At 35.9% G+C, this 24680-nt stretch overlaps 1 protein-coding gene across 1 annotated transcript in view; it reads left to right on the top strand.

Moving 5' to 3' along the window:
* Positions 1-24680, top strand: part of MTREX (Mtr4 exosome RNA helicase) — a 90640-nt gene that overhangs the window by 53744 nt on the left and 12216 nt on the right. The window contains exons 20-25 of the mRNA XM_069096508.1: positions 2568-2678; positions 6112-6300; positions 10200-10363; positions 18205-18310; positions 19132-19188; positions 22812-22974. Of these exons, the coding sequence (XP_068952609.1) occupies positions 2568-2678; positions 6112-6300; positions 10200-10363; positions 18205-18310; positions 19132-19188; positions 22812-22974 (790 nt within the window). The remainder of the gene's footprint in view (positions 1-2567; positions 2679-6111; positions 6301-10199; positions 10364-18204; positions 18311-19131; positions 19189-22811; positions 22975-24680) is intronic.

Below are 24680 nucleotides of genomic sequence, written 5' to 3'. Positions count from 1 at the left end.
TTAAACCTAAATCTAAAACTTCTTCCCATTTCTTTCAGTTCTGTCATCAGTACCAAGCTAAAAAAGCCTAATTCTTACTCTTTTGCAAGATAGTCCTTCATGTTCTTATAGGTACCTATTATTTCCACCCCAAGAGAGTTAATGGCATTTTAAAAGGCAAAGGTGATTGTTAAACATCAAAATGATATCCCTGGTGGTCATTTTATGCTGTACTAAAATCTGTCCTTTTTTTCTCTCTTTCCTAAATCCTGCAGCCAAGAGAAATTTTGCTTAGGTGTCATTCCATGGGACCACTCCTGTTATTAGAACTTTATACTACTTTATTGCTACTAAGCATAAAAAAGTTAAATTCTGAAAATTTATAATACCATATTTGTTCATGGAAACTACTCAAAAATTTGTTGATAATGAATTCCTTGAATATAAGGACCATATCTGTTTTACTTATTTATATAATCTCCAGCTACATAGGCAATATTAATTCACTTAATAGATGTTGTATGGCAACCCAGAAAATATTCCATTTTTCTTTGTAGCTTTGTGCCTTGAATATGGCTTCCGGGTACATAGTGAAATTTATAGCCCTAGAAAACTCTAGGAAAATTACTAGAAATTCTCTCCAAACCCTTTGCAGACATAGGACAAGGATCATACTTCCTTTGTTTACTTGGGGAATAACAGGATGGAGATTTCAGTAGTTCTCCTTCCTTCTAAAACCCCTCTGGGCCTCTGAAGTTAACTTGGCATCCTTGGCTTATATTAAGGAGAAGAAAGGTCAGGAATATTGCTTTCTTGAAATAGAAAAACATCTTTAGAGAGGAAACTTTTATTGCAGTCACCAGCTTGAATGAGAGGATGTTGACAAAAGATGTCAAGTGAATTGGTTCTTACTTCCATGTTTTCATCTTAGTCACTTCTTTGCAGCAGTTGAATCAGAAATTACCCACAAAACTTTGGATTCTAAATTTTCATTCATCAGCCTTTTTTTCTTTCTAATCATTCCATAATCATTCCCAACACAAAAGAGTAATTTTCCAAATTGTATGCATATATTAGTCTCTTGAAAGGATTTATTATTTCAAAGTACCTAATGATGTCACAATGTACAGAAAAAACATTCTAGCATCTAAAGGAATATTCCATCACTTTTTCCTCTTTTGAGGGCACTGACTAAGATTACTTGTCATTCAGATTAATCAGTCCTAAAGAAAATGAATCATTAAGATTCATCAAGTCCAAATAAAACATAATGATCTTAGAATAAAGAAAAATCTATTAATCTAAGTCTCTTAGATTAAAATAGTCATATATGCTATATTGTCAGTTTTATTAGATTGGGCTAAAAAGTTACTTTTCCAAATTGAAATCATGCTCTTTTAGACAAAACTGATTGTTGTAGCACCTGGATTATATTTGTTCATTTTTCTAAAACTTTATTTCATTACTGAAATACATTTTTATCCTCTTCTTCTTTGAGAAATCCCACTCAAGTTCTATTCCTCATCCAATCACCAGTATCTGCCCCCTCCTACCTCCATCTGTATTTTAGAATTCCCAGATATGGCCATCTTAGAGTGTGTCTGATGGACAACCTCCTTTAAACCACCTCCTTGTTTGGGTGACCTTCATGTCAGACCCTTTTTGGAAGACATAAGGTGACAGGAGGGAAGAATCCTTGTCTGCAGCTACCTTAGGGTCTTGGCTTCTAGCTCCTAGGCCAGCTCCATCTCCTCATTCTCTGGGCTACTAGAGGCAAATCATTCTTGGGCACATAGGCATTGCCCAGGTATCTGTACTCTTTAGTACTCCTCTTAGATAGACAATCACCTATATTTCTTATATTTAACCTGTACCATGTGGAACCAATGTTAGGTCATCACTGTCTGGAAAATTTCAATGGAAATACCTCATTCTTGCCTAAAACCCTCCCCACCTGCTGGCCTGCTTTAGCTACAATTAGATCTCGCATTTTGCCAGGACTCCACATGAGTGGCATCAGATGTTAGTTGCAGGCTTCTCCACCTAATACAGACAAGAGCAGATCATCTGGTGAAGTTTTAAAAGAGTATGGGGATAACCTATATGACTGCTCTACGAGTAGGCTTGTCCGCAAAATTAGGCATTTGAGGGATGATAGAAGGAAGCATTATGTCTGCCTTCTGTTAGTCATGTGTGATTCCTTGTGTACTGCTATTGCTGTTTAGACACTGACTTGTTTTAATTCTTTCTCTTTGTATATACCTTTACAATTTGATTATAAATTCCTTTAAATGTAAGGAGTATGAATTAAAAGTCTTTATATTTTTTCATAGCTGCTGTCATAGTTCATAGAACCATAAAACCATGGATTTAAAGGTAGAAAAGACATGAAAAACCATCTAGTTTAGCCATTTCTTTCTGTAGTTTGAGATAGAAGATTTTCAGTAAGTAATTGTGGTTTGCTTAATTGGTCCTGTCTTTAATGTTGCAATATTGACTTTCTTTGGGGATCCCATTAAGTCTTAGGAATGGGGCAGTTCCACAGTTGGTTATTCTGATAATCGTATCATAGAATCATTTGCTATTAGGTGGTTCCAGTCCTGGTGCACCTTCTGTCTGCTATCAGCAGTGTTCGGCTTTATATTCCCAGAGATCTGAGGCCAGTAGACAACCGACAGAGCGTGCTAAAATCAATACAGGTACACATTTTATTACAATTAGCTAATTTTTGTGGTACTGTGGATTTCTACCATGATAGAAATTTATGTGGTGCCTTTTTAAAAAATTGATTTCTTTTAGGGGCAGCTAGGTGGCTCAGTGAATAGAGCACTAGCCCTGGAGTCAGGAGGACCTGAGTTCAAATATGACCTCAGACACTTAACACAAAAACTAGCCCTGTGACCTTGGGCAAGTCACTTAACCCTAATTGCCCTCCAAGGAAGCAAATAAATAAATAAATAAAAATTGATTACTTTCTTTAAAACATTGTTAATAATATTGTTCAGGGAAATTACCGCCACTAACAATAATCCTTTGAAATCAGATTGCTGTAAACTACCAGGAGCAGAACTGCCAGTTGACCATTCTTTAAAGCTACTAGCAATTTGGAATATAAAGGTTTCTCCAAGGAAAATTATGGTGTGTTTGCTTACCTTCACTGATGCAGGGAAAGGTATTCCCGTTTTCTGAATGTTAAATATGATTTGGAATAAAAGTTAGAGCTTCAGAATTTTCTGGTGTTTTTTTTTTTAATATTCCAAGTGCATATGTAAAATTATTTTGTTTTCCTTGGGAAGTACTGTGACTGTTATGGCATTAGTCATTGTAATTTAGTAAATAATTTATCTATAATCTCATCATCTGACAAACTTTTGTCAAATACCTACCATATACAGAACTGTGGGTGTTATCCTAAGGGACATACAAAGTTTAAGTGGCATAGTGGATAGAATGCCAGGCCTGGAGTCAGGAAAACTTATCTTCCTAAATTCAAATCTGATCTCACATGCTTATCTCAGGGACCCTGGCCGAGTCAGTTCATCCTATTTGCCTCAGTTTCCTCACCTGTAAAATGAATTGGAGAAGGAAGTGGCAAATTATATCGACAGCTGAAAACAACTGAACAAAATCAGCCCTATCCATATTGAGCTATCCATATCTAGTAACTATAGCCAGCTGTGAAACCTTGTGTAAATCACTTTACCTCTCCATGTTTGTTTGTTTTCTTCCCCTGTAAAATGAGGTAGTCAGAGTAAATGAGGTTATAAAGTCTCTTTTAGGACTAAATAATATCTTCTCCCCTGCTTTTTTAAAAATCAGTATGATGTTTCCTTCATGCTAGGTTTGTAGGATCTCACATGTTCTCTGTAATTTTTCAATTAATTAATTGAATTAATTTCAGTTAATTTAAGTTAAGGCTTAGCCATCATATCTGCCAGATCTTTCAGAACCCTTGGTGGTTGTTTTTATATTTTAATTTCTTTTTCCCTGAAATGCCCTTTCCCTCTTCTCTGCCTTGCCAACCCTTTTCTGTGAAACTTCCCCAAATAATTTTAGTCCATTACAATTTCCACATTTGAACTCAATTTTCTTCATCTATACCACTCATTTGACAATCAGTACCTCCTAATTTTCACTTTTATTTACTATATATACAGTCAATCCTCAACTTTCATGAGAGTAACTTTCCTAGAAAATGGTACAGAAGTAAAAAAATGCAAATGTTGTAACATTGAACCTATGAGAAATGGCAGGTTAGGTTCCTAGGACTACCAAAAACTGTAATCTTTCTCTAGAGATTGCTGAAAATACTATTTTCTGCATTCAGTTCTTTATAACAAAACATTAATTCTGATAAATATGTACTTTGCCTAACTCAGTAACCATGAAATAACCCATAAAATGCAGTACACAAAATAAAATTGGTAACATGCAGAACATTTTTTCTCACTTATAATTCCCTAGAACTCTGACAATATTTCAGTAAAGCAAAACAAAATAAAAATAGCGATTTCAGATAATATTCACTTTTCATAACATGAAATCTACAGTGCCATAAATACTGTACAGCAAATTAAATACTTAAAACTAAAATACTTTTTAATTTGAATCTTACTTTCTATTGTATCAGATGATAGTGTGAGGGCAGTGTGCTATATACTTCGCTGCTGTAAACCTCTCTATCTAAGCTGACCTCTGAAAACCAAGAGAGAGGTTGCTGGGGCATGACTCTGAGAAGACACTGCAGCTGGCAAGATCTTGACATTACCTTAGAGTCCAGAGGACTTACACTAGTCTTTGGGGACTTAATCGCAACATAGAACTTGACTTTTTAAAGACAATGAAAATATGCAACAAATGCTTGGACAGTTCTTTACATGAGGGTGAACAAGATCAGGGAAGTGCCTAGTAGGATGCCAGCTACTCCACATACTTGGACACACCAAACCTCTTTGTTTTCTCTGCTGTGCGTAGCCACTAATATGCACAGTTAGTAATGCAAAAGTGAAAATGAGGTTACTAGTTAAATCATATGAATGCTTGAAAACACAAAAGTTAAACTTGTCAATGTTGAGGACTGGGTATATTTATTATATTGTCACTTACTTTATGTGTCTGTGTTTCATCTCTTCAACTAATTGTTTTAGTAACCATTTTCTCATTTTTTCTCCTGTGCAATGTTTTATGTAAAATAGATAGTAAATGTATTTTAATGTATTTATTTTCATTGATTGTATTTTGTATTTCATTGATTGTATTTTCATTGATGTATTAAGAGAACATTTTGAAAATTAACATTTATTTTTCATGTTCTTTTTAAATTTTGATTTCCAAATTTTCTCCCTCCCACGTACTTCCATACCCACTGAGAAGGCAAGCAATAAGATATCAGTTATACATGTGATATCATGCAAAACTTATTGCCATAGTAGTAGTATTTTTTAAAAAGCAAAAAGAAAGTGTGGAAAATTGCACTTCATTTTACATTCTGACTTCATCAGTTCTGCCCTGTGGAGGGTAGATAGCATTTTTTCATCATGACTCCTTTGGAATTGTCTTGGATTAGTGCATTGATTGGAGCAGCTGAGTCTTTCACGGTCATTTATCATTACAATGTTGCTTTTACTGTGTAGTGATCTCCCAGTTCTCCTCACTTCAGTTTGCATCAGCTTATGTGGGTCTTATCATGTTTTTTCTGAAATCACCTCCTTTGTCATTTCTTACAACACAATAGTGCTTTCTCACAGTCATATACCACAATGTGTTCAACCATTCCCCAATTAGTTAGCATCCCCTTAATTTCCAATTCTTTGCTACCACAAAAGGTGTTGCTATAAATGTTTGTATATTTGGGACCTTTTTCTTTTACCTCTTTGAGATAAAGACCTAGTGGTGGTATTGCTGAGTTAAAGGGTATGCAGTTTTATAACCCTTGGGGCCTACTTTCAAATTGTTTTCCAGAATGGTTAGACCACTACTCCATCAGTAATTCAATTTTTCCCTTTTCCATTTCCTTTTTGGATACGTGGTAACTATCAGTAGTGATTTAGAACATTTTAAGAAAATGGATTTTTAAATTATTTTCTTTTAAAGTGTTTAATAACATAAATTTTTGAATCATTTTTCTTTTAGGAAGTTCAGAAACGTTTTCCTGATGGTGTTCCGTTACTAGATCCCATTGATGATATGGGCATACAAGATCAAGGACTTAAAAAAGTCATCCAGAAAGTAGAGGCTTTTGAACATCGAATGTATTCTCATCCACTTCATAATGATTCAAATTTGGAAACTGTTTATAAGCTTTGTGAAAGAAAAGCACAGGTATTACAAACTTTTTTTTACTTTTTATATTTTCTCTTAAACATTATATAGGATTTGATCAATATCAACAAAAAATGTCTCCTTCTGCAGCTGTCTACCAAGAGGTTATGGTAATCGTGCTTCTTAATAAATCTTCTAAAGTTATGCTTGGTCATTGCATTGATATAAGTTCTTAATTCTTTTATAGTTGTTCTCTTTTACAGTGTTGTGTTTGCTTAAATAGTTCTCTGATTCTGCTCACTTTACTCTCTCAGTTCATGGGTATGAGGTAGAACTTTACTTTTCATTTGGATTTCTCTTAATAATTTAGAGCATTTTTCCATCTGGTTGTTAATAGCTTGCCGTTTTTTAATGAGAAGTCAGATCATAATTTTTTTATTTTTTCCTAGTTCATTTGCTTTCTAATTTTAACTGTTGGTTTTGTTTGAGCAAAGGCTTTGTAATTTTATGTAACCGACATTGTCCATTTTAATTCCTGCTCTTCTCTATACATTATTTGGTGAATGATTTTCCCATTTGTTGTTGTGTAAGGTGTATCTTTCCCTGTGCCTCTAATCTGCTTACAGTGTGATCTTTAATATCTAATTCATGTATCCATTTGGAACTTATTACTTCATTTTGGTAGTACATAGTGAGAGTTATTGTTCTAAACCTGATTTCTGCCAGACTTTTCTAGTATTTTGATGAAATGTTTATTATCCCTCTAGGTGTAGCGTCTTTGGCTTTATTGAAAATTATGTTCATTTCTGGCTCTTAATCTGTTTCACTGATGAACATTTTTTTCTTTTTTTTTAATCAGTACCAGTGCTTCATTGTATAGTTTAGGACGTGCTAGACCTCCTTCCTTCCTTTTTGTCATTCTATCTTTTGAGATTCTTAACCTTTTATTCTTCCTGATTAAGTGTGTGGGTGTTAAGTGTCTGAGGCTGAAACCAAACTTGGGTCCTCCTGACTCTGGGGCCAGCGCTTTTATTCATTGCGCCACCCCTAAAGCTTTTTTTTTATTGCTTTTTGGAGGGCAGACTTGGCTAAAGTCACGTGGCTAGTAAGTGTGTCAAGTGTCTGAGGCTGGATTTGAACTCAGGCTCTCCTGACGCCAGGGCTGGTGCTGTATTCAGTGCACCACCTAGCCACCCCCTTATATTTTCTTCTTTTATAAAGTAACCCCTTCTCCTAGTTTTTATTTCTGTAATGTGTTTTGTAGTTATATACATTCAGTTCCCGTATGAGTCTTAAGTAGCAGCTATTTTGTACATTCTGTAATTACTTTGCATAGAATCTGTTTTTCTTTCTTTTCCTGCTGTGATTTGCTGGTGATATACACAAAGACATAATTTTTGAGATTTTCTTTATTTTAATGAAGTTGATTATTTCCGTTTTTGTTTGAATTGCTAGATTTCTCTAAGTTAATCTTATCATCTCTTCAGATCATTTGTTCGTATTTTCCTTATGAAAATGAATTATAAATACAACTACAAATACTTTTTAGGAATAAAGATTAGAGCTCAACAATTAGAAAGCATTACTTTTATAACCTAGAGAAAGTAATGGTGAAATTTGTCTGGAACAACAAAGGATTAGGAATCTCAAAGGAAAGTGAGGTATCCAAAAAAAGTGTAAAAGTGGGGGTACCTTATAGCACCAGATTTTAAACTATACTACAGTCATTATCAAAACTACTTGGTACTGATTAAAAAATGAAGACATCAATCGGATTAGGTGTACAGCATACTGAAAAACAGTAACCTCGTGTTTGGTATATGAATTTTGACAAAAACTGTAAGAAAATTGGAAAGCCAGCTGGTGGAAATCAGGTTTAGTGCAACAAATGACACCATATGCCAAGATAAGCTCCACATAGTTACCTCATTTAGATATAAAGGTCACCTCAAAAACATGTAGAAACATGGTAAACATTATCTTTCAGATCTGTGGCTAGCAGAACAGTTTATGACTAAACAAGAGATGGAGAGGTTCTCAGTTTATCCCTATCGTTTTTTATTAGAACATGGTTCTCTGCCATTGTAGGGCTCTCAATCTAATAAGGGGATAGAACTCAAAACAGAAATAACACTGATAACTATATGAAATGTGTCTATTTTTCTATTCATTGAAACAAGTACATAGAAGTTATTTAGGCATTATCTTAGATCACCAAATATTTTGCAGCTTAAATAGCTATCCTCAAGTAGATTTTAAATGTTTTTGTGGGCAGCACCTATATATGATCTGTTATACTTGCTACATAGTATGCTTTTCATAAATACAATAATTAATTCTTTAATAACAAAACTTTTCTGGAGAGTCAGCCATGGTTTTAAACAATAACAACAATTTTTAAAACTCTATAACAATAAGCTGCCTGAGTAGGAAAGAGGGCAGAAGTTCAAAGAACCAAGATAATTATCTTAGTATATGACTTCTATTTGTTTTTCTTTAGTTGAAGATCAGCAACTCTAGACAAAATTATGAAATCTTCAAAATTTGAAGATTGTGTAATGTATCCTAAACCTTTCTTCAGGCATTCATTACATTCCTTTTCGTTTCCTCCAAATCCACTTTTCAGAAAAGTAAAGAATTTTATATTAATCATTTATACTTCACAATGCATAAGTTTGCTACAGGATTACGTGGATCAGGCATTTTTGTTTTTATTTCTTGGTTGTAGGCCATACTTGCAGACAGATGGCAAGATGGTTTAGCGGTTGACTGAATGGAAGTGAAGGTGAAGCATGGTCAGGGGTCTGGCAGTAGCAATTGTTCTTCCTCTTCAATACTTTACTTAGTGATCTCATTGATTCCCATTTTAATTTTTATCTGTATGGATTCTGATGGAATCTGTTGATTCTCAAACCTGTCTGTCCTTCCTTAACCTCTGTAGTGACTCTCATTCTTACATCCACATCTGCCTTTAAGACATCTCAAATAGACATCTTAAACTCAACATGTCCAAAACTGACCTCATTACCTTTTCCCCTAAAGCCTTCCTCCTTCCAAACCTCTCTATTAATGTCAAGGGTACTACCATTCTCCCAGTCCCTCAGACTCACACATTAGACATCATCCTCGACCCCTCAGTGTCTCTCACCTCTTATACATCTAACCATTTGCCAAGGCCTGCCTATTTTACCTTTTTATTATTTCTTAAAGACACCCCTTCTCTCCTTTATGCTGCTATCATCTTGGTGCAGGCTTTTATCACCTCACACCTGTTCTGTTGCAGTAGGTTGCTGGTTGGTCAACTTGCTTGGTGTCTCCCCATTCCAGCTCCTCCTCCATTCAGCCACCAAAGAGATCTTCATAAAGTACAAGTCCAAACATGTTACCCTCATATTCAATAAACTTTAGTGACTCCCAATCACCTCTGGAATCAAATACAAAGTCTTCTTTGATGTTCAAAGCTCTTAATAACCTGCCCCACCCTCTTCTACCTTTCTAGTCTTTTCAAACCTTGTGCCATCTCTCTTACCCCCTCCCCAACTTGTTGAGTTGCTGTAGTTTCCTGCTGGTCAGGATGATAAATGGCTAGGCTTGGGTGTCATAACCCTAGTCTTTGGAGTTGCCTTTTTATAACCAATGACTTCCAAGAGTTGGAGCTGTACTAGTCAAATATAGTTTGGGTCATCTCCACCCCTTATTATCCCTTTGTATCCCCTCCTTTTTCTTCCCTCTGTACTAAAGTTCTCAGATACATATGCCATCTTTTTTGACATATGTAATTTGCTGTAATTTTATTGTACCTTCCTTTTCATGATGCTTCTCTAAAGAAATGTGCCCAAACTTTTATCTTTATTGCTAATAGTAATAATATTATTTTCTTCAATGAATCTGGTTTCCTTTATTTGCCATAATAATTACCTAGTGCATTTAATCCCCATTATTGCCTTGATATTTTTTAGATTGCTGTAGATATTAAATCTGCAAAGCGAGAACTAAAGAAAGCAAGAACTGTCTTACAAATGGATGAGCTCAAGTGTCGGAAACGTGTTTTACGAAGGCTGGGTTTTGCTACATCTTCTGATGTCATCGAGATGAAAGGACGAGTGGCATGTGAGATCAGCAGGTAAAACTGATTGCTTTTTTGTACATCTCATCTTGAAATGACACAAATTATTCTTAATCGGGAAAGATGTGAAAGGTGACCCTCTGTATGCTGAGCATTGTATCTAATGTAAACAGTTAAAGAGGTGATATTTTCTTTGGTCAGCAAGTATTGTAAAACACTTTCAATGAACCATAATAATCTAGAAGATTTTAATATCAAACTTTGAGTGCAAAAGAAAGCTGACCTTTTTTTAAAAAATAAATTTTATTAATGTCTATTTTTCCCATCACCAAAATTTGCTTTAGTATCTCTCCCCTTCCTAGAGAAATGATATCATTAAAAATGGTATTTTTTATTTTAGTTTACAACATTCATTTCCACAAGATTTTGAGTTACAAATTTTCTCCCCATCTTTCCCCTACCCACCACCCCAAAACAATGATCCTACTGAATAACCCCTCCCCCAATCTTCTCTCTCCTATATCCTCCCCCATCCTCCCTCTGACTTTCTGGTAGGACAAGATGGATCTCCATACCCCAGGGCCTGTTATCTTATTTCCCAATTGCATATAAACATAATAATAATAATTTTTTTAAACATTTGATTTGAAAACTTTGAATTCCACATTCTTTCCCTTCTTCCCTCACATCACCCCACCCTTACTGGGAAGATAAGCAATTCAATATAGCTTGTACATGTGTAGTTACACAAAATATTTCCATAGTGGATATATTGTTAAAGACTGACTACATTTCCCTCCATCCTATCACGCCCCCGACTTGTTCTCTTTTCTACTTTGACCTTGTCCCTTTTCAAATGTGTGTGCTTCTAACTACCCTTCCCCCCAATCTGCCCTCCCTTCTATCATTCCCCCCTCTTATCCCCTTCCCCCCTACTTTCCTGTATGGTAAGATAACCAAATTAGTGTGTGTTATTCCCTCCTTAAACCAAATTCAATGAGAGTAAAGTTGACCCATTCCCTTTTGCCTTCCTTTTCTTCCCCTCCATTATAACAGTTTTCCCTTGCCTCTTTTATATGAGACACTTTATCTTATTCTGTCTCTCTCTATCTCCTCTCATTATATTCCTCTCTCACCTCTTTAATTTTATTTTTAAAATATCATCCCTTCCTCTTCAATTGATCCTGTGCCCTCTGTCTATGTATACCTGTACACATATATATACACACTCACATATGTATTCATATGCACATATACCCTCCTATATGGACATATAAATGCACGTATACATATATACATTTATATTTCCTTCAACTATCCTCATACTGAGAAAAGTTTCATGAGTTATAGTTATTGTTTTTCCATGTAGGACTGTAAATAGTTCAACTTTGATAAGTTCCTAATGATTTCTTTTCCCTGTTTACCTTCTCTTGCTTCTTGTATCTGAATGACAAATTTTCTATTCAACTCTGGTTTTTTCATCAAGAATGCTTGAAAGTCCTGTATTTCATTGAATGGCCATATTTTCCCCTGAAACATGATACTCAGTTTTGCTGGGTAGTTGATTCTTGGTTTTGATCCTAGCCCCTTTGACCTCTGGAATATCACATTCCAAGCCCTTTATTCCCTTAATGAAGAAGCTGCTAGATCTTGTGTTATCCTGATAATTTCCATGATACTCAAATTGTTTCTTCTTGGCTGCTTGTAATATTTTCTCCTTGATCTGGGAACTCTGGAACCTGGCTATAATATTCCTAGGGGTTTTCTCTTCAGGATCCTTTTCAAGAGGTGATGGGTGAATTCTTTGCATTTCTATTTTGCCCTCTGGTTCTAAAACCTCAGGGCAATTTTCCTTGAGAATTTCTTGAAGGATGATTTCTAGGTTCTTTTTTTGATCATGGCTTTCAGGTAGTCCAGTAATTTTAAAATTATCTCTCTTGGATCAGTTTTCCAGGTCAGTGATTTTTCCAGTGAGATGTATTACATTGCCTTCTGTTTTTTCATTTGTTTGGATCTGATTAATAGTATCTTGATTTCTCATAAAGTCACTAGCTTCCATTTGCTCCAATCTAATTCTGAAGGAGTGATTCTTCTCAGTGAGCTTTTGAAATTCTTTTTCCATCTGGCAAATTTGGCATTTTAAGGCATTCTTCTCCTCATTGGCTTTTTGGGCCTCTTGCCATTTGATTTAGTCTGTTTTTTAAGGTGTTATTTTTTTTCAGTCAGGTTGTTGATTCACTTTTTATGATTTTCTTAAATCATTCTCATTTCTCTTCCCAATTTTTCTTCCACTTCTCTTACTTGATTTTCAAAATGCTTCTTGAGCTCCTCCATGGCCTCTAACCAGTTCATATTTTTCTTGGAGACTTTTGATGCAGGAGTTCTTCCCGCTCCATGTCTTGATCTTTTTTGTCCTCAAAAAAGGATTCTATTGTCTCTTTGTGCTTCTGTTGCTTGTTCATATTAGCAGCCAATTAACTTCACATTTGAGCTCTTTGCCACGGTAGAACTCTGCTTTCAAAATGGAGAGAGCTGTGTCCCAGATTGCTGGGGTTTTTGCATCTGCCGGAGCTATTAGATGGGTGCCCTCTCTACAGCCCCCACACACTCAGGCTCACTGGTCACACACCCCGGGACCACCACCCAAGACTGATCTGGATCCAAGCAGGTCAAAGGAAGAGCGATTACCCTCTGAATGGTTGCTTCATCCCCCTGCAATCTGTAGACTAGGAGCTCCAGAAGCAACCATGCAGCAGTCCTCCTCTGCTTATTGCTTGGGGATAGCAACCGGACTGTGCCCCCGTTTTAAAAAAATTCCATGCTAACCTTTTACTCTGTCTTTTCTTTGGCGTTTGTGGATTGAGAAGTCTGGATACTGCCACAGCTTCTAGTGATCCACTCTCCTGAAGTCTACTGCAGCTGCTGGTGGGGGCCACCCTGGGGCTAAAACCCCACCTCATTCGGGACTGCACTGGGCTCCCAGCAAGCTGCAGTGGACCCTCCTGCCAGCCTACCAGGTTTCCTTCAGTTTCCTTCATTTGTTTCTCTCTGTTACTTTGTGGGTTCTGTAGCTCTAAAGTTTGTTTAGAATCATTTTTTGCATGTATTGAAGTAGGTGGAAGCTGGAGCTGCACAGAAGTCTGGTTTCTGCTCTGCCATCTTGGCTTCACCCCCTCAAAAATGATATTTTTAAAGACAAAAAAGAAAAAGAAGAAAAAAATCAACAAAACTGATCAATACTTTGAAAAAGTCTGATTATATATGCAGTGTACCACACCCTTGGACCTGATAACTCTCCAGAGGGTTGGAATAGGGAGTGTCTTGTCATCTCTTCTTTTGAGCTCTCATATCCTTTTCTTTGGAGTTATGCTTGTTCTGTATAATTTTGCAACATTTTTTTTAATGTTCTTTCCATTTTCACTGGTACAGTCATTGTTTCTGTTTTTCTTTACCCTACTTTCCTCACTCTGCCTCAGTTCATCTAAGTCTTTCCATGTTTCTCTCAGTATTCATCTTATTGATCATTTCTTATAACACAGAAATATTCTATTACATTCATGTATCACAATTTGTCTTAACCATTCTCCAGTCAGTAGATAAGTACTTTGTTTCCATTTTTTTACTTTCACAAAAAGTAGTGGTATAATTATTTTGTTGTATGTGGAGACTTTTCTTAATCTCCGCTCCTTGGAGTACAAGCCTAGTAATGAAATCTCTAGGTCAAAGGGTAATAGGACATTTTAGTCACTTTGTTTGCATAATTCCAAATTGTTTTCCGAAGGGGTTATATACCAAAGCAAGATTCCCCCAATATTGCACTAATGATCTTTCTTCTCTTAACCTGTCCAGCATTGACTTTTCCCATCTTTTATCATCTTTGCCAGTAAACCTTAGGGTTGTTTTGATTTGCATCTCTCTTGGTATTAATGATTTGGAGTATTCTTTCATATGATTGTTAATATTTGCTAATTTTTCTTTTGAGAAGTTTGTTTATATCCTTTGATTATTTATGTATTAAGTAATGGCCCCTCTGATCTTATATCTGTTAACTGTTTATATACCAAACACTTTTACTTTGCCGTCTTGGCTCTTCCCCTTCCCCCCCCCCCCCCCCCCATACCAAACACTTATCAGAGAAATTTGGTAGAAAATTTGTTTTCTTATTTAACTCCTTCCCTTATCTTTGGTGAATTAATTTTATTTGCATAGAAACTTTTCAATTTTATGTAGTCAAATTTCTCTATTTTTCCTTTTGTAATTACTTCTATGTCCTATTTTGTTAAGAATACATCTCTTACACATATCTGAAAGATATATGATCTGTTTATGTATAGATATTCATATATGGGTAGATCCAAGATCTATCTATGATCTTTAATATTTAGATTACATATATAATTGGATGTCCATTTAGAATGTGACCCTAATAATTTCTGCCAGGCTACTTTTAGGTTTCCCTAGAAAAAAAAATTTTTTTTAATTTATTTGCTATTAGTTTGCAGCATTGAGTTCCACAAGTTTTTCAGTACCAAATTTTCTACCCTCCCCCATGGCGGCATGCAATCCAATATTCCCTAGAAATTTTTAATAAAATTGGGTGTTCTTTTGAAAGTAATTATGTTTTCCAGTTTATGGATTACTATATTGTTAAGTTCCATTTTTCTGATTCTCCCCTATCTAACCTGTTCCATTGTTATACCTCTCTATTCTTTAACCTGAACTAGATTGTTTTAATGACTATTGCTTTACAGTATATTTTGCAGTCTGGAAGTGTTATTCTCCTTTCCTCCCTACCTCTTTTCATTATTTCTTTTGATGTTTTAGGACTTTTGTTTCTCCAAATGAATTTTTTAATTATTTTTATCAAGCTCTATAATATATCCCTTTTGTAATTTTTTTGTAGTTTTATATAGGATTAAAGCTTATCCATTTTTGGATTGAAGGATAATAATAGGATTAAAAAGTGTTTAATTTAGGTAAAGTATTATTTTTGTTGTTATGGCATGACTTGGTCATGAGCACTGAAAACTCCTACAACTTTTAAGTTCTTTATTTCTTTAAGGAGCACTTTGTGTTTGAATTAATGCAAGTATTTTGTATATTTAGTAAATTGATCCCATAATATTTTGTGTATTTTGTAATTATTTGGAATTTCTCTTTCCATTATTGCCTTTTGGCTTTTGTTATTATTATATTAAAATGGTGTGATGAGGGGTAGGCCTGCAACTTTTCTGAAGATATTATTTATCTCAGTATCTTTGCTTATTCTTTAAGGATTTTCTAAGTAAACTGTCATGTCATCAGCTAAGGGAAATCACTTTATCTTCTGTTTACCTATCCTTAAGTCTTTAATCTCTTTCTCATCTTACTGCTATTGCTAGCATTTCCAGAACTATATCAAATAATGTAAGTAATATACTTTACTTGTATATTTATTGGAAAGCTTCAAGCATCTCCTTGTTGTATACAAGGGTTGTTTTTGGTTTCAGATACTCAGCATAAATGAGTGTTGTGCTTTGTTTCTTCTACATTTATTGAGATAATCATGTGACTTTGGATATTTCTTTCCTTAATATTGCTAATATTTATTAATTTTCCTAAGCTCGAACACTCTTCTCATGCCAGGTATAAATCCAACTTGATCATAATGAATGAATTTTTGGATGAATTACTGTAGTCTTTTTGATATGCCTTTATTTAAAATTTTTGAATCAATATTCATCAGTGGTACTGGTTTATCATTCTTTTGTGCCTTATCCTTTACTGATTTAGGTGTTAGGACTATATTTATCTTTAATAGGAGTCTCAGAGTGCTTTTTCAATTTTTGAGGATAATTTGTGTAGCTGATACTAACTGTTCTTTAAGACTTTGATAGGGGGCAGCTAGGTGGCGCCGTGAATAGAGCACCCATCCTTGAGTCAGGAGGACCTGAGTTCAAATTCAACCTCAGACACTTGACACACTGGCTGAGTGACCTTGAACAAGTCACTTAACCCCAATTGCCCTGCCTTCCCCTTCGGGAAAAAAAAAAGGCAGAAAGCAAAAAAAAGACTTTGATAGAATTCTCCAGTGAACCAGTCAGAACTGTGAAGACAGAAAATTAAATCAACAAAATAGCATATAAAATACTCAAATTGATAATATGACAAAGATCTTAAATAATCTAGTCTCAGAAAAAGAATTGACTAATTAGCTATAAAGGAACTCTATGAGGGGAAAAATATATTAAGTATAGCATATATTCTCATGTGTGTATTTGTCAAACAGTTTCTAGAACCGTAGCGTGACTTTTGAATGGGCAAGACTCATCCTCTCCTGATGTTTATTATCTTCTTTATAGAGTAATAAAGTATATTCATGATGAAGAGTTTTTCATTTGAATCATTAAATGGTACTTCATAGATTATCTAGTTTAAATCCCTCTTACAAAATGAGGACATTGAGGCCAAGAGATTTTTAAGTGATTTGCCTAACGAATCTGGATTAATTAATGGCAGAACCAGGTCTAGATGCCAGATTTCTAGACTCAAGAGTCCAGTGTTAGTTCTTGTGGCAGAAATTAGTATTACTAAAATGGTTACATGCTTGGATACTCTCTAAACTGGACCAACTTCTCTCTACAGTTCATCTCTTGGTGACCTTGGTAACATACCATGGGATTAATTATCATCTCTATGCACATGATTCCCAGATCTTTAAATATGCTGCCAATCTGTCTTCTGCCTCCTATATCGTCTTTCCTACTGAATACGTCCAATTAGGTGTCCTAGGTATAGGAACCTCAAACTAAACATGAAAAATGTTTCATATTGTGTATAAAGTTCTAAGCTTGGAATTAGGAATATATGGGTTCCAATCTCTACTAATATTTACTAGCTATGTAATCCTGGGTACATTGCATCAGTCTCATATCTTACCCCTGAGTCTTCTCAGGGAGCTCTGCACAATAAAGAAATAGGATACTTTTCTACCCAAACCACCCTCTCTTCCAACCTTCCAAATTACTATCAGGGGCAACACCATCCTCCCAGTCATCCAGGCTCAAAACATACGAGTCATCTTTAATTCCTCACTTTCTCTCATCTCCTATGGCCAATCTATTGCCAAGTCTGAGGCTTCTGCCTTTGCAAAATTTTGTGTCCCCTTCTGCCTCTGTCCATCCACCCTGGCCTAAAATATTGCAATAACCTGTTGTTTGGTATCCTGGCCTCCCGTCTTTCTCCACTCCAGTTTAATTTCCACTCAGATATCAAACTGATCTACCTAAAGCACAAGTCTGAGCATCTTCTTGCCCTATTCCATAACACATGGTAGGTTCCTACTAAAGTCTTTCATGACCTGGCCCTTTCTGTCATTCTAGTCTTCTTAGACTTGCTTCTCTTCCATATACTCTGGGATCTAGAGACACTGTCCTCTTTGCTTCTCCTTCCTGACACATTACAGAACGCTTGCCTTTCCTGTCTTCCCCGGAGAGACTTCTTACCTTATAAGAGACCTGAGTCTCTTATGCTGAGGAAATGAAAAGGACTTTAATGTCTTCATATGTTTATTATGATGTGATTTTATACTTATAATATTGATTTTTCATTTTCTGATAAATATTCTTGTTCATTCTCTTAATTTCATTTGCTCTTTGCCCATTCTGTCCTTTATCTGAATGGCTGAATGATGCATTTTTTTTTTTAAAGCAATTGGGGTTAAGTAACTTGCTTAAGGTTACATGGACAGTTTTTTTGTGTGGGTGTTAAGTATCTGAGGTCAGAACTGATCTGGGTCCTCTTGACTCCACAGCCAGCCCTCTTACTGCGCCACTTAGCCGCCCCTGAATAATGCATTGTTTAGCAAAACTTTATTAAAAATTATTTTGTATTAAATATTCTCTTTCTTTTTTATATAGTGCCGATGAGCTGCTTTTAACTGAAATGATGTTTAATGGACTTTTCAATGACTTGTCTGCAGAGCAAGCTACTGCATTGCTAAGCTGTTTTGTATTTCAGGAGAATGTGAGTTAATAAATAAATTAATATATTTTATTAATCCATGCAACAAACAGGCATTTTTTGTATAAACCAGAGAACATGAAAAAGTTTAGTCTTAACAGTGTTGTTACTAGACAGTTTTAATTATGAAGAAATTAAATTATTGAAAGAATATTAGGAGAGATATTAAATGTGATTAGGAGAGGAACAAGAATGAATTCTTTTTCTTAATATAGATTAAGAGTGACTGAGTTGTAAGCTTGTATTGTTAATCAGATAATTTTGCAGATGGTTCCTCTTTTATTTGGTTATTTATTTTTTAGTTTTTTGGAGGGGTAGTTAGGGTTAAGTGACTTGCCCAAGGTCACACGGCTAGTAAGTGTTAAGTGTCTGAGGCCAGATTTGAACTCTGGTCCTCCTGGCTCCAGGGTCTGTGCTCTATTCACTGCTTCACTTAGCCACCCCTGGATCCTCTTTTATTAAGTAAAATTCTAAAACAAGATGCTGAGAAAGTAGTAGATTTAGACCTGAAAGGGACCTTCTAGGTCATCCATAGTTTAGATACTTCATTTTGCTGATGAGTGAACTGAAGCCCAGAGTTAAGTGATTTGTCTAATGTACCACACAGGTAATCGTGGCAGAACACAGATTTAAACCTAGGTCTTCTGTCTCTAAATCCAGGACTTTTTCCTCTGTTAAAGATTAATGTTAAAGTAATAAAACATCAGATCTAACTTTAAATATTAGAACATTTTTTTTATTATTAGAGAAAATGTGGATTATTTAAGGGCTCATATGATAAGTTATGGAATTTTACAACCAAGTTTTCTTTTTCTTTGTAATAGTCCACTGAACTGCCCAAATTGACAGAACAGCTAGCAGGACCACTTCGCCAAATGCAGGTAAGACTTTTTATTTCAAGCTGCTTGTTTTGGAGTGTGTTGGACCAGAGTTGTCAAACATGTAACACAACAGTTCTGGAGTTTAGCTGAACCAGATTAAAATATAATTGGAAAATATTTAACATAATAACTAAAAGTACCATAAAAACTATTTTAAAACTAAATCGTTATGTGGCCCATAAGAATCCTTATGGAACAGATTACTAGCCCCCATTTCTATTTCAGTTTACTGTAACAGCTCCAACCCAGTTTGGACTCTGCTCTTGGGAACACAGGGATGGATGAACCTTGATTCTTGCCTACCTGTGTATGAAAGTACCTCAGGTGCACATGCTCACATATTCCCTTCCTTAGCCTTCAAGACCTTCTAATCCTTTGGGGAACTGAATTTGGACCTCTACTTTAACCTAAGAAAACCATGTCCTTAGCATTTATTATTAGCTAGCAAGGACTTAAGAGCCCTTCCGCTTTGGCACCCTCCTATTACAGGGGAGAAACCTGAGACCCAGAGAGTTAAGTGATTGGCCAAAGGTCTGCCAAGTAAGTAGCAGTGCAAGAATATTGAACCCAGGCCTTACTTATAACTGCAAATCCAATCCTCTTCATGCTTTATGTCTTTCCTTCCCACCCTACCTCCTCGCCTTGATTTAAAAAAAAAAAATTTCATCTCTTAGAGTTTTGTTGATTCCTTGATCCTAGATTAAATGTATTGTGACCTGACTTAATGACACTCTATCCAAACTTTAGACATACTACCCACAAAGAAATGGATAGCTTCTTTTGTGCTAGATGGGAAAACCCAAGATTTCAAATTGATAGCAAAATTATAGAGGTTCATTTATTAACTTCTGGTTTACATCATTCATTTCCACCAGATTTTGAGTTAAAAATTTTCTCCCCATTTTTCCCCTACTCACCGCCCCAAAATAGCGGTCCCATAGGATATCCTCTGCTCCAGTCTGCTGTCTCCCATATCTTCTCCCATAATACCCCCTTCGACTTTTCCAGTAGGGCATGGTGGATCTCTTTGCCCCAGTGCCTGTATATCTTATTTCCCAATTACATGTAAAATAGTATTAATAATAGTATATATATATATTTTTAAACATTTGATTTTAAAACTTTGAATTCCAGATTCATTCCCTTCCTCCCTTGTCACCCACCCTTACTGGAAAGATAAGCAATTCAGTATAGGATGTACATGTGTAGCTATGCAAAACATTACCATAGTAGATATATTGTAAAAGACTGACTATATTTCCCTCCCCCCTATCCCACCTCCCACTTGTTCTGTTCTCTACTTTAATCCTGTCCCTTTTCAAAAGTGGTTGCTTCCAACTTCCCTTCCCCCCAACCTGCCCTCCCTTCCATAATCCCCTCTCTCATCCCCTTGCCTGCTACTCTCCTGTAGGGTGAGATACCCTATTTGATATGTATGTCAATTCCTCCCTGAGCCAAATTCAATGAAAATAAGGTTGACCCATTCCCTTTTGCCTTCCTATTCTTCCCCTCCATTGTAACCCTTTTCCCTTACCTCTTCTGTATGAGATAGTTTACCCCATTCTGTCTCTCCCCATCTCCTCTCATTATATTCCTCTCACCTCTTAATTTCACATTTTAAGTATCATCCCTTCCTATTAAATTGGTCCTGTGCCCTCTATGTATACTTGTAAATATATATACACACATTCACATATGTATTCATACACCCGTGTACTCTCCTATATAGACATATATATATATTTCTACTCCTTTCAACTATTTTCATACTGAGAAAAGTTTCATCAGTTACAGTTACCGTTTTTCCATGTAGGAATGTAAATAGTTCAATTTTGATAAGTTCCTTATGATTTCTTTTCCCTGATTACCTTCTCATGCTTCTTGTATCTGAATGTCAACTTTTCTATTCAACTCTGGTTTTTTCATCAAGAGTGCTTGAAAGTCCTCTATTCCACCGAATGACCATATTTTCCCCTGAAACATGATACTCAGTTTTTGCTGGGTAGGTGACTCTTGGTTTGAATCCCAGCTCCTTTGACCTCCAGAATATCATATTCCAAGCCCTTCAATCCCTCAGTGTAGAAGCTGCCAGATCCTGTGTTATCCTGATTGTGTTTCTTCCTGGCTGCTCGTAATATTATCTCCTTGATCTGGGAATTCTGGAACCTGGCTATAATATTCCTAGGAGTTTCTTTTTGGGATCTTTTTCAGGAGGTGATCGGTGGATTCTTTCAAGTTTCCTTGAGAATTTCTTGGAGGATGATTTGTAGGTTCTTTCTTTGATCATAGCTTTCAGGTAGTCCAATAATTTTTAAATATCTCTCCTGCATCTATTTTCCAGGTCAGTGGTTTTTCCAGTGAGACATTTCACATTGCCTTCTATTCTTTCATTTGTTTGGATCTGTTTAACAGCATCTTGATTTCTCATAAAGTCACTAGCTTCCATTTGCTCCAATCTAATTCTGAAGCAATGATTCTCCTCAGTGAGCTTTTGAGATTCTTTTTCCATCTGGCAAATTCGGCTTTTTAAAGCATTCTTCTCATTGCCTTTTTGAGCGTCTTTTGCCATTTAAGTTAGCCTATTTTTTAAGGTGTGATTTTCCTCAGTCAGGCTATTGACTCTCATTTCATAATTTTCTTGCATCGTTCTCATTTCTCTTCCCAGTTTTTCCTCCACTTCTCTTATTTGCTTTTCAAAATTCTTCTTAAGGTCCTCTATGGCCTGTAACCAGTTCATATTTTTCTTTGAGGCTTTTGGTGCAGTAGTTCTGACTTCACTGTGTTCCTCCTCTTCCATGCTTTGTTCCTTTTTGTCCCCAAAATAGGAGTCTAATGTTGGATTCCTCTGTTTGCTTTGTTTCCCTCGTTTACTCATGTTGCCACTCAATTACTTGATTTTTGGGCGTTTTGCCACAGTGGGACTCTGCTACCAGACAGGGGAGCTTCGTCCCTAACACTGGGGTTGTCTCAGCTGCTGAAGGGATTAGTTGGGTGCCCTCTCTGAAGCCTCCACATGTTCTGGCAAGCTGGTCACAGACCCCAGGACCTCCACCCTAGACCACAGTCCAGATCCAAGCAGGTTAAAGCAAGAGCGATTACCCCTCAGACTGGTTGCTTGGTCCCCCTATACTCTGCAGGCCAGGAGCTGAAGCTGCCACTTCGGGACAGCTGCACAGCCGCAGCTCCTCAGCGGCTTCTCACCCTGGTGGAAGAGGCTGACACACTCCCAGCTACTGGGTCCCAAAGTCCACAGTGCACTGACCTCTCACTTTGTCCTTTGCATCTATGTGTTGATAGTTCTGGAAACCACCAGAGCTGCTGGCGATCTGAAGTCCCTCCAGCATATGGTTGGTCAGGCCCGCCCTGGGGCTAAAACCTCAGGCTCACTCAGGCCTGGGCTCAGGTCCCAGAGCACTGCGCTGGCCCCTTGCTGCCGGCCTGCCGGGCTGTCCTCAGCGGGAAGTTAACTTCTCTGTGTCATTTTGTGGGTTCTGTAGCTCCAAAGTTTGTTCAGAGTCCCCTTTTACATGAATTGGGGGAGGTTGAACCCGGAGCCCCTGTTTCTACTCCGCCATCTTGACTCTGTAGAAATTAATTTTTTAATGTTATTCTTTTCTTTCAAGGAATGTGCTAAAAGGATTGCAAAAGTTTCAGCAGAGGCCAAATTAGAAATTGACGAAGAGACGTATCTAAACACATTCAAGTCAAACTTAATGGATGTAGTGTATACCTGGGCAACTGGATGTACATTTGCCCACATCTGCAAAATGACTGATGTCTTTGAAGGTATGTTAGCATTTTGTTTTTAAGGATTTAAATTTGACAAAATTAACAGACTCTTAAGTTTCTCTCACCCTTTAGTCTCTCCTTGGTGGAATGGTGAATATTTATTCTTAAGCTAAAGAAAATTCATCATAATATAACATTTTAATAATTTTTTATAATATATTAGCATTTATTATATATCTGTCTAGTTTTGTAATGTAAAGATCTATTATTTTAAACATTTATTAATGTTTTTATATGACAATTATTTCCCTGTAATCTCTTCCCTTTTAACAAAGAATACTAGTTAAGGAAAACTGATTAATACAGTATGTATGTTAGTCACACAATTATGTTTCTGCATCTATAGTCAGATTACCTTTGGGTTCAGTATTGGTTGCATTTAATCATAGTTCAGTTGCCTTCTTATTTTATTATTTATTACTAGAGACGTTGTGTATTTTGTTCTCTTTGTTCTCCTTGTTTTGCTTTGCATTGATTTAGACAAGACTTCCCCTCATTCACTGAATTCTAAATAAAAATAATTACTTACAGGAGTACAGTAATATTCTTTCACATGCTTACACTAGTTTGCCCAACCATTCTGTAAATTGATAAAAACTGTGTTGTTTTCCCCCACTTTTTTACTACCACACAAAGTGTTATCATGAATATTTTGTTGTCTATGGAGAATGTTTAATATGAAAACAGAATTTTTGAAAGTAGACTTCATAATTTGGTCTGTGGTGTCATAGCTTCTGAGTCTTTGTGCGACTAATTGAAATGTCTTACTTTTCAGAAATATGATTTTTCACATTTGGTTTCTAATTAAGAACCTATTCAAAGAATGTTTAATGTGATAAATGGCCTTATTGCATTTAAAATATTGATTAGAAAATAATGGGTATAGTTTGTTACTTTTCTCAATTAAAGAGATAAAATGATAGCTAGACCTGAACTATGGAAGGAAAGAAGGAAGATTGCTTATAATCCTTTTGAACACTAAAAAGTCAAATTTGCATAACTGAGTCATAACGTAAGAATGGATAAATTTTTTCATTGTTCTTTAGGGTAACTTTTGAGCCTTTTGTGAAGATATAGTTGGTATGTATTATCTGTCTAAAGGATTAGCTATCCAGATCATTAAATTGTTCATGTATTTTAAAACTAGGGTTTTGTTTTGGTTTTTTAGAAATTTAATGAAAATATTAAATATAGTTATTTTGTAAAGTAAGGAAATAGGAATTGTTCATTTTTGTAAATTTTTTTAAAAAGTAAAATATGTAAAGGGATTTTTTTGCCTATCTTTCTGATTGGTTACTAAAAGATATTCTAGCCAAAGTACTTTTTTGTACTTGATTTGGTAACATTTAGTTAAAGATCGCAGAATGTGAAGAGCACTATACATAAGGCTCTAGAGAAGCATGTGCATGTAAGTTTGTGGAGGTATAGACATATGTATACATGTTTATTAAATAATGCATTTATTTTTCAAAGATTTACCCTACATTCTCAGAGGCCAAGGTAGTAGGTGCAGTGCTAGAAAGGCTTGTTCAAATATGGGTGAAGTGCGGTATTTTTGTCAAAGATCAGTCCTACTAAATTCAGAGAAACTTTTCACCAGTTTGACAGAAGTTTTTTAGTGATGCCTATTCTTTTCAAGGTCATCCATTACACTATAGTGGGCTTAACATTTCAGGTGAGGAAAGGGATAACCATACTGACAG

The sequence above is a fragment of the Petaurus breviceps genome, unplaced genomic scaffold, assembly GCF_028583685.1.
Source record: "Petaurus breviceps papuanus isolate PSGF00001 unplaced genomic scaffold, PetGlider_PUasm1.0 229, whole genome shotgun sequence".
NCBI classification, from domain to species: Eukaryota; Metazoa; Chordata; class Mammalia; order Diprotodontia; family Petauridae; genus Petaurus; species Petaurus breviceps.
The sequence above is the reverse complement of the archived record's forward strand: the minus strand, read 5'-3'. Positions and strand labels throughout refer to the sequence as shown.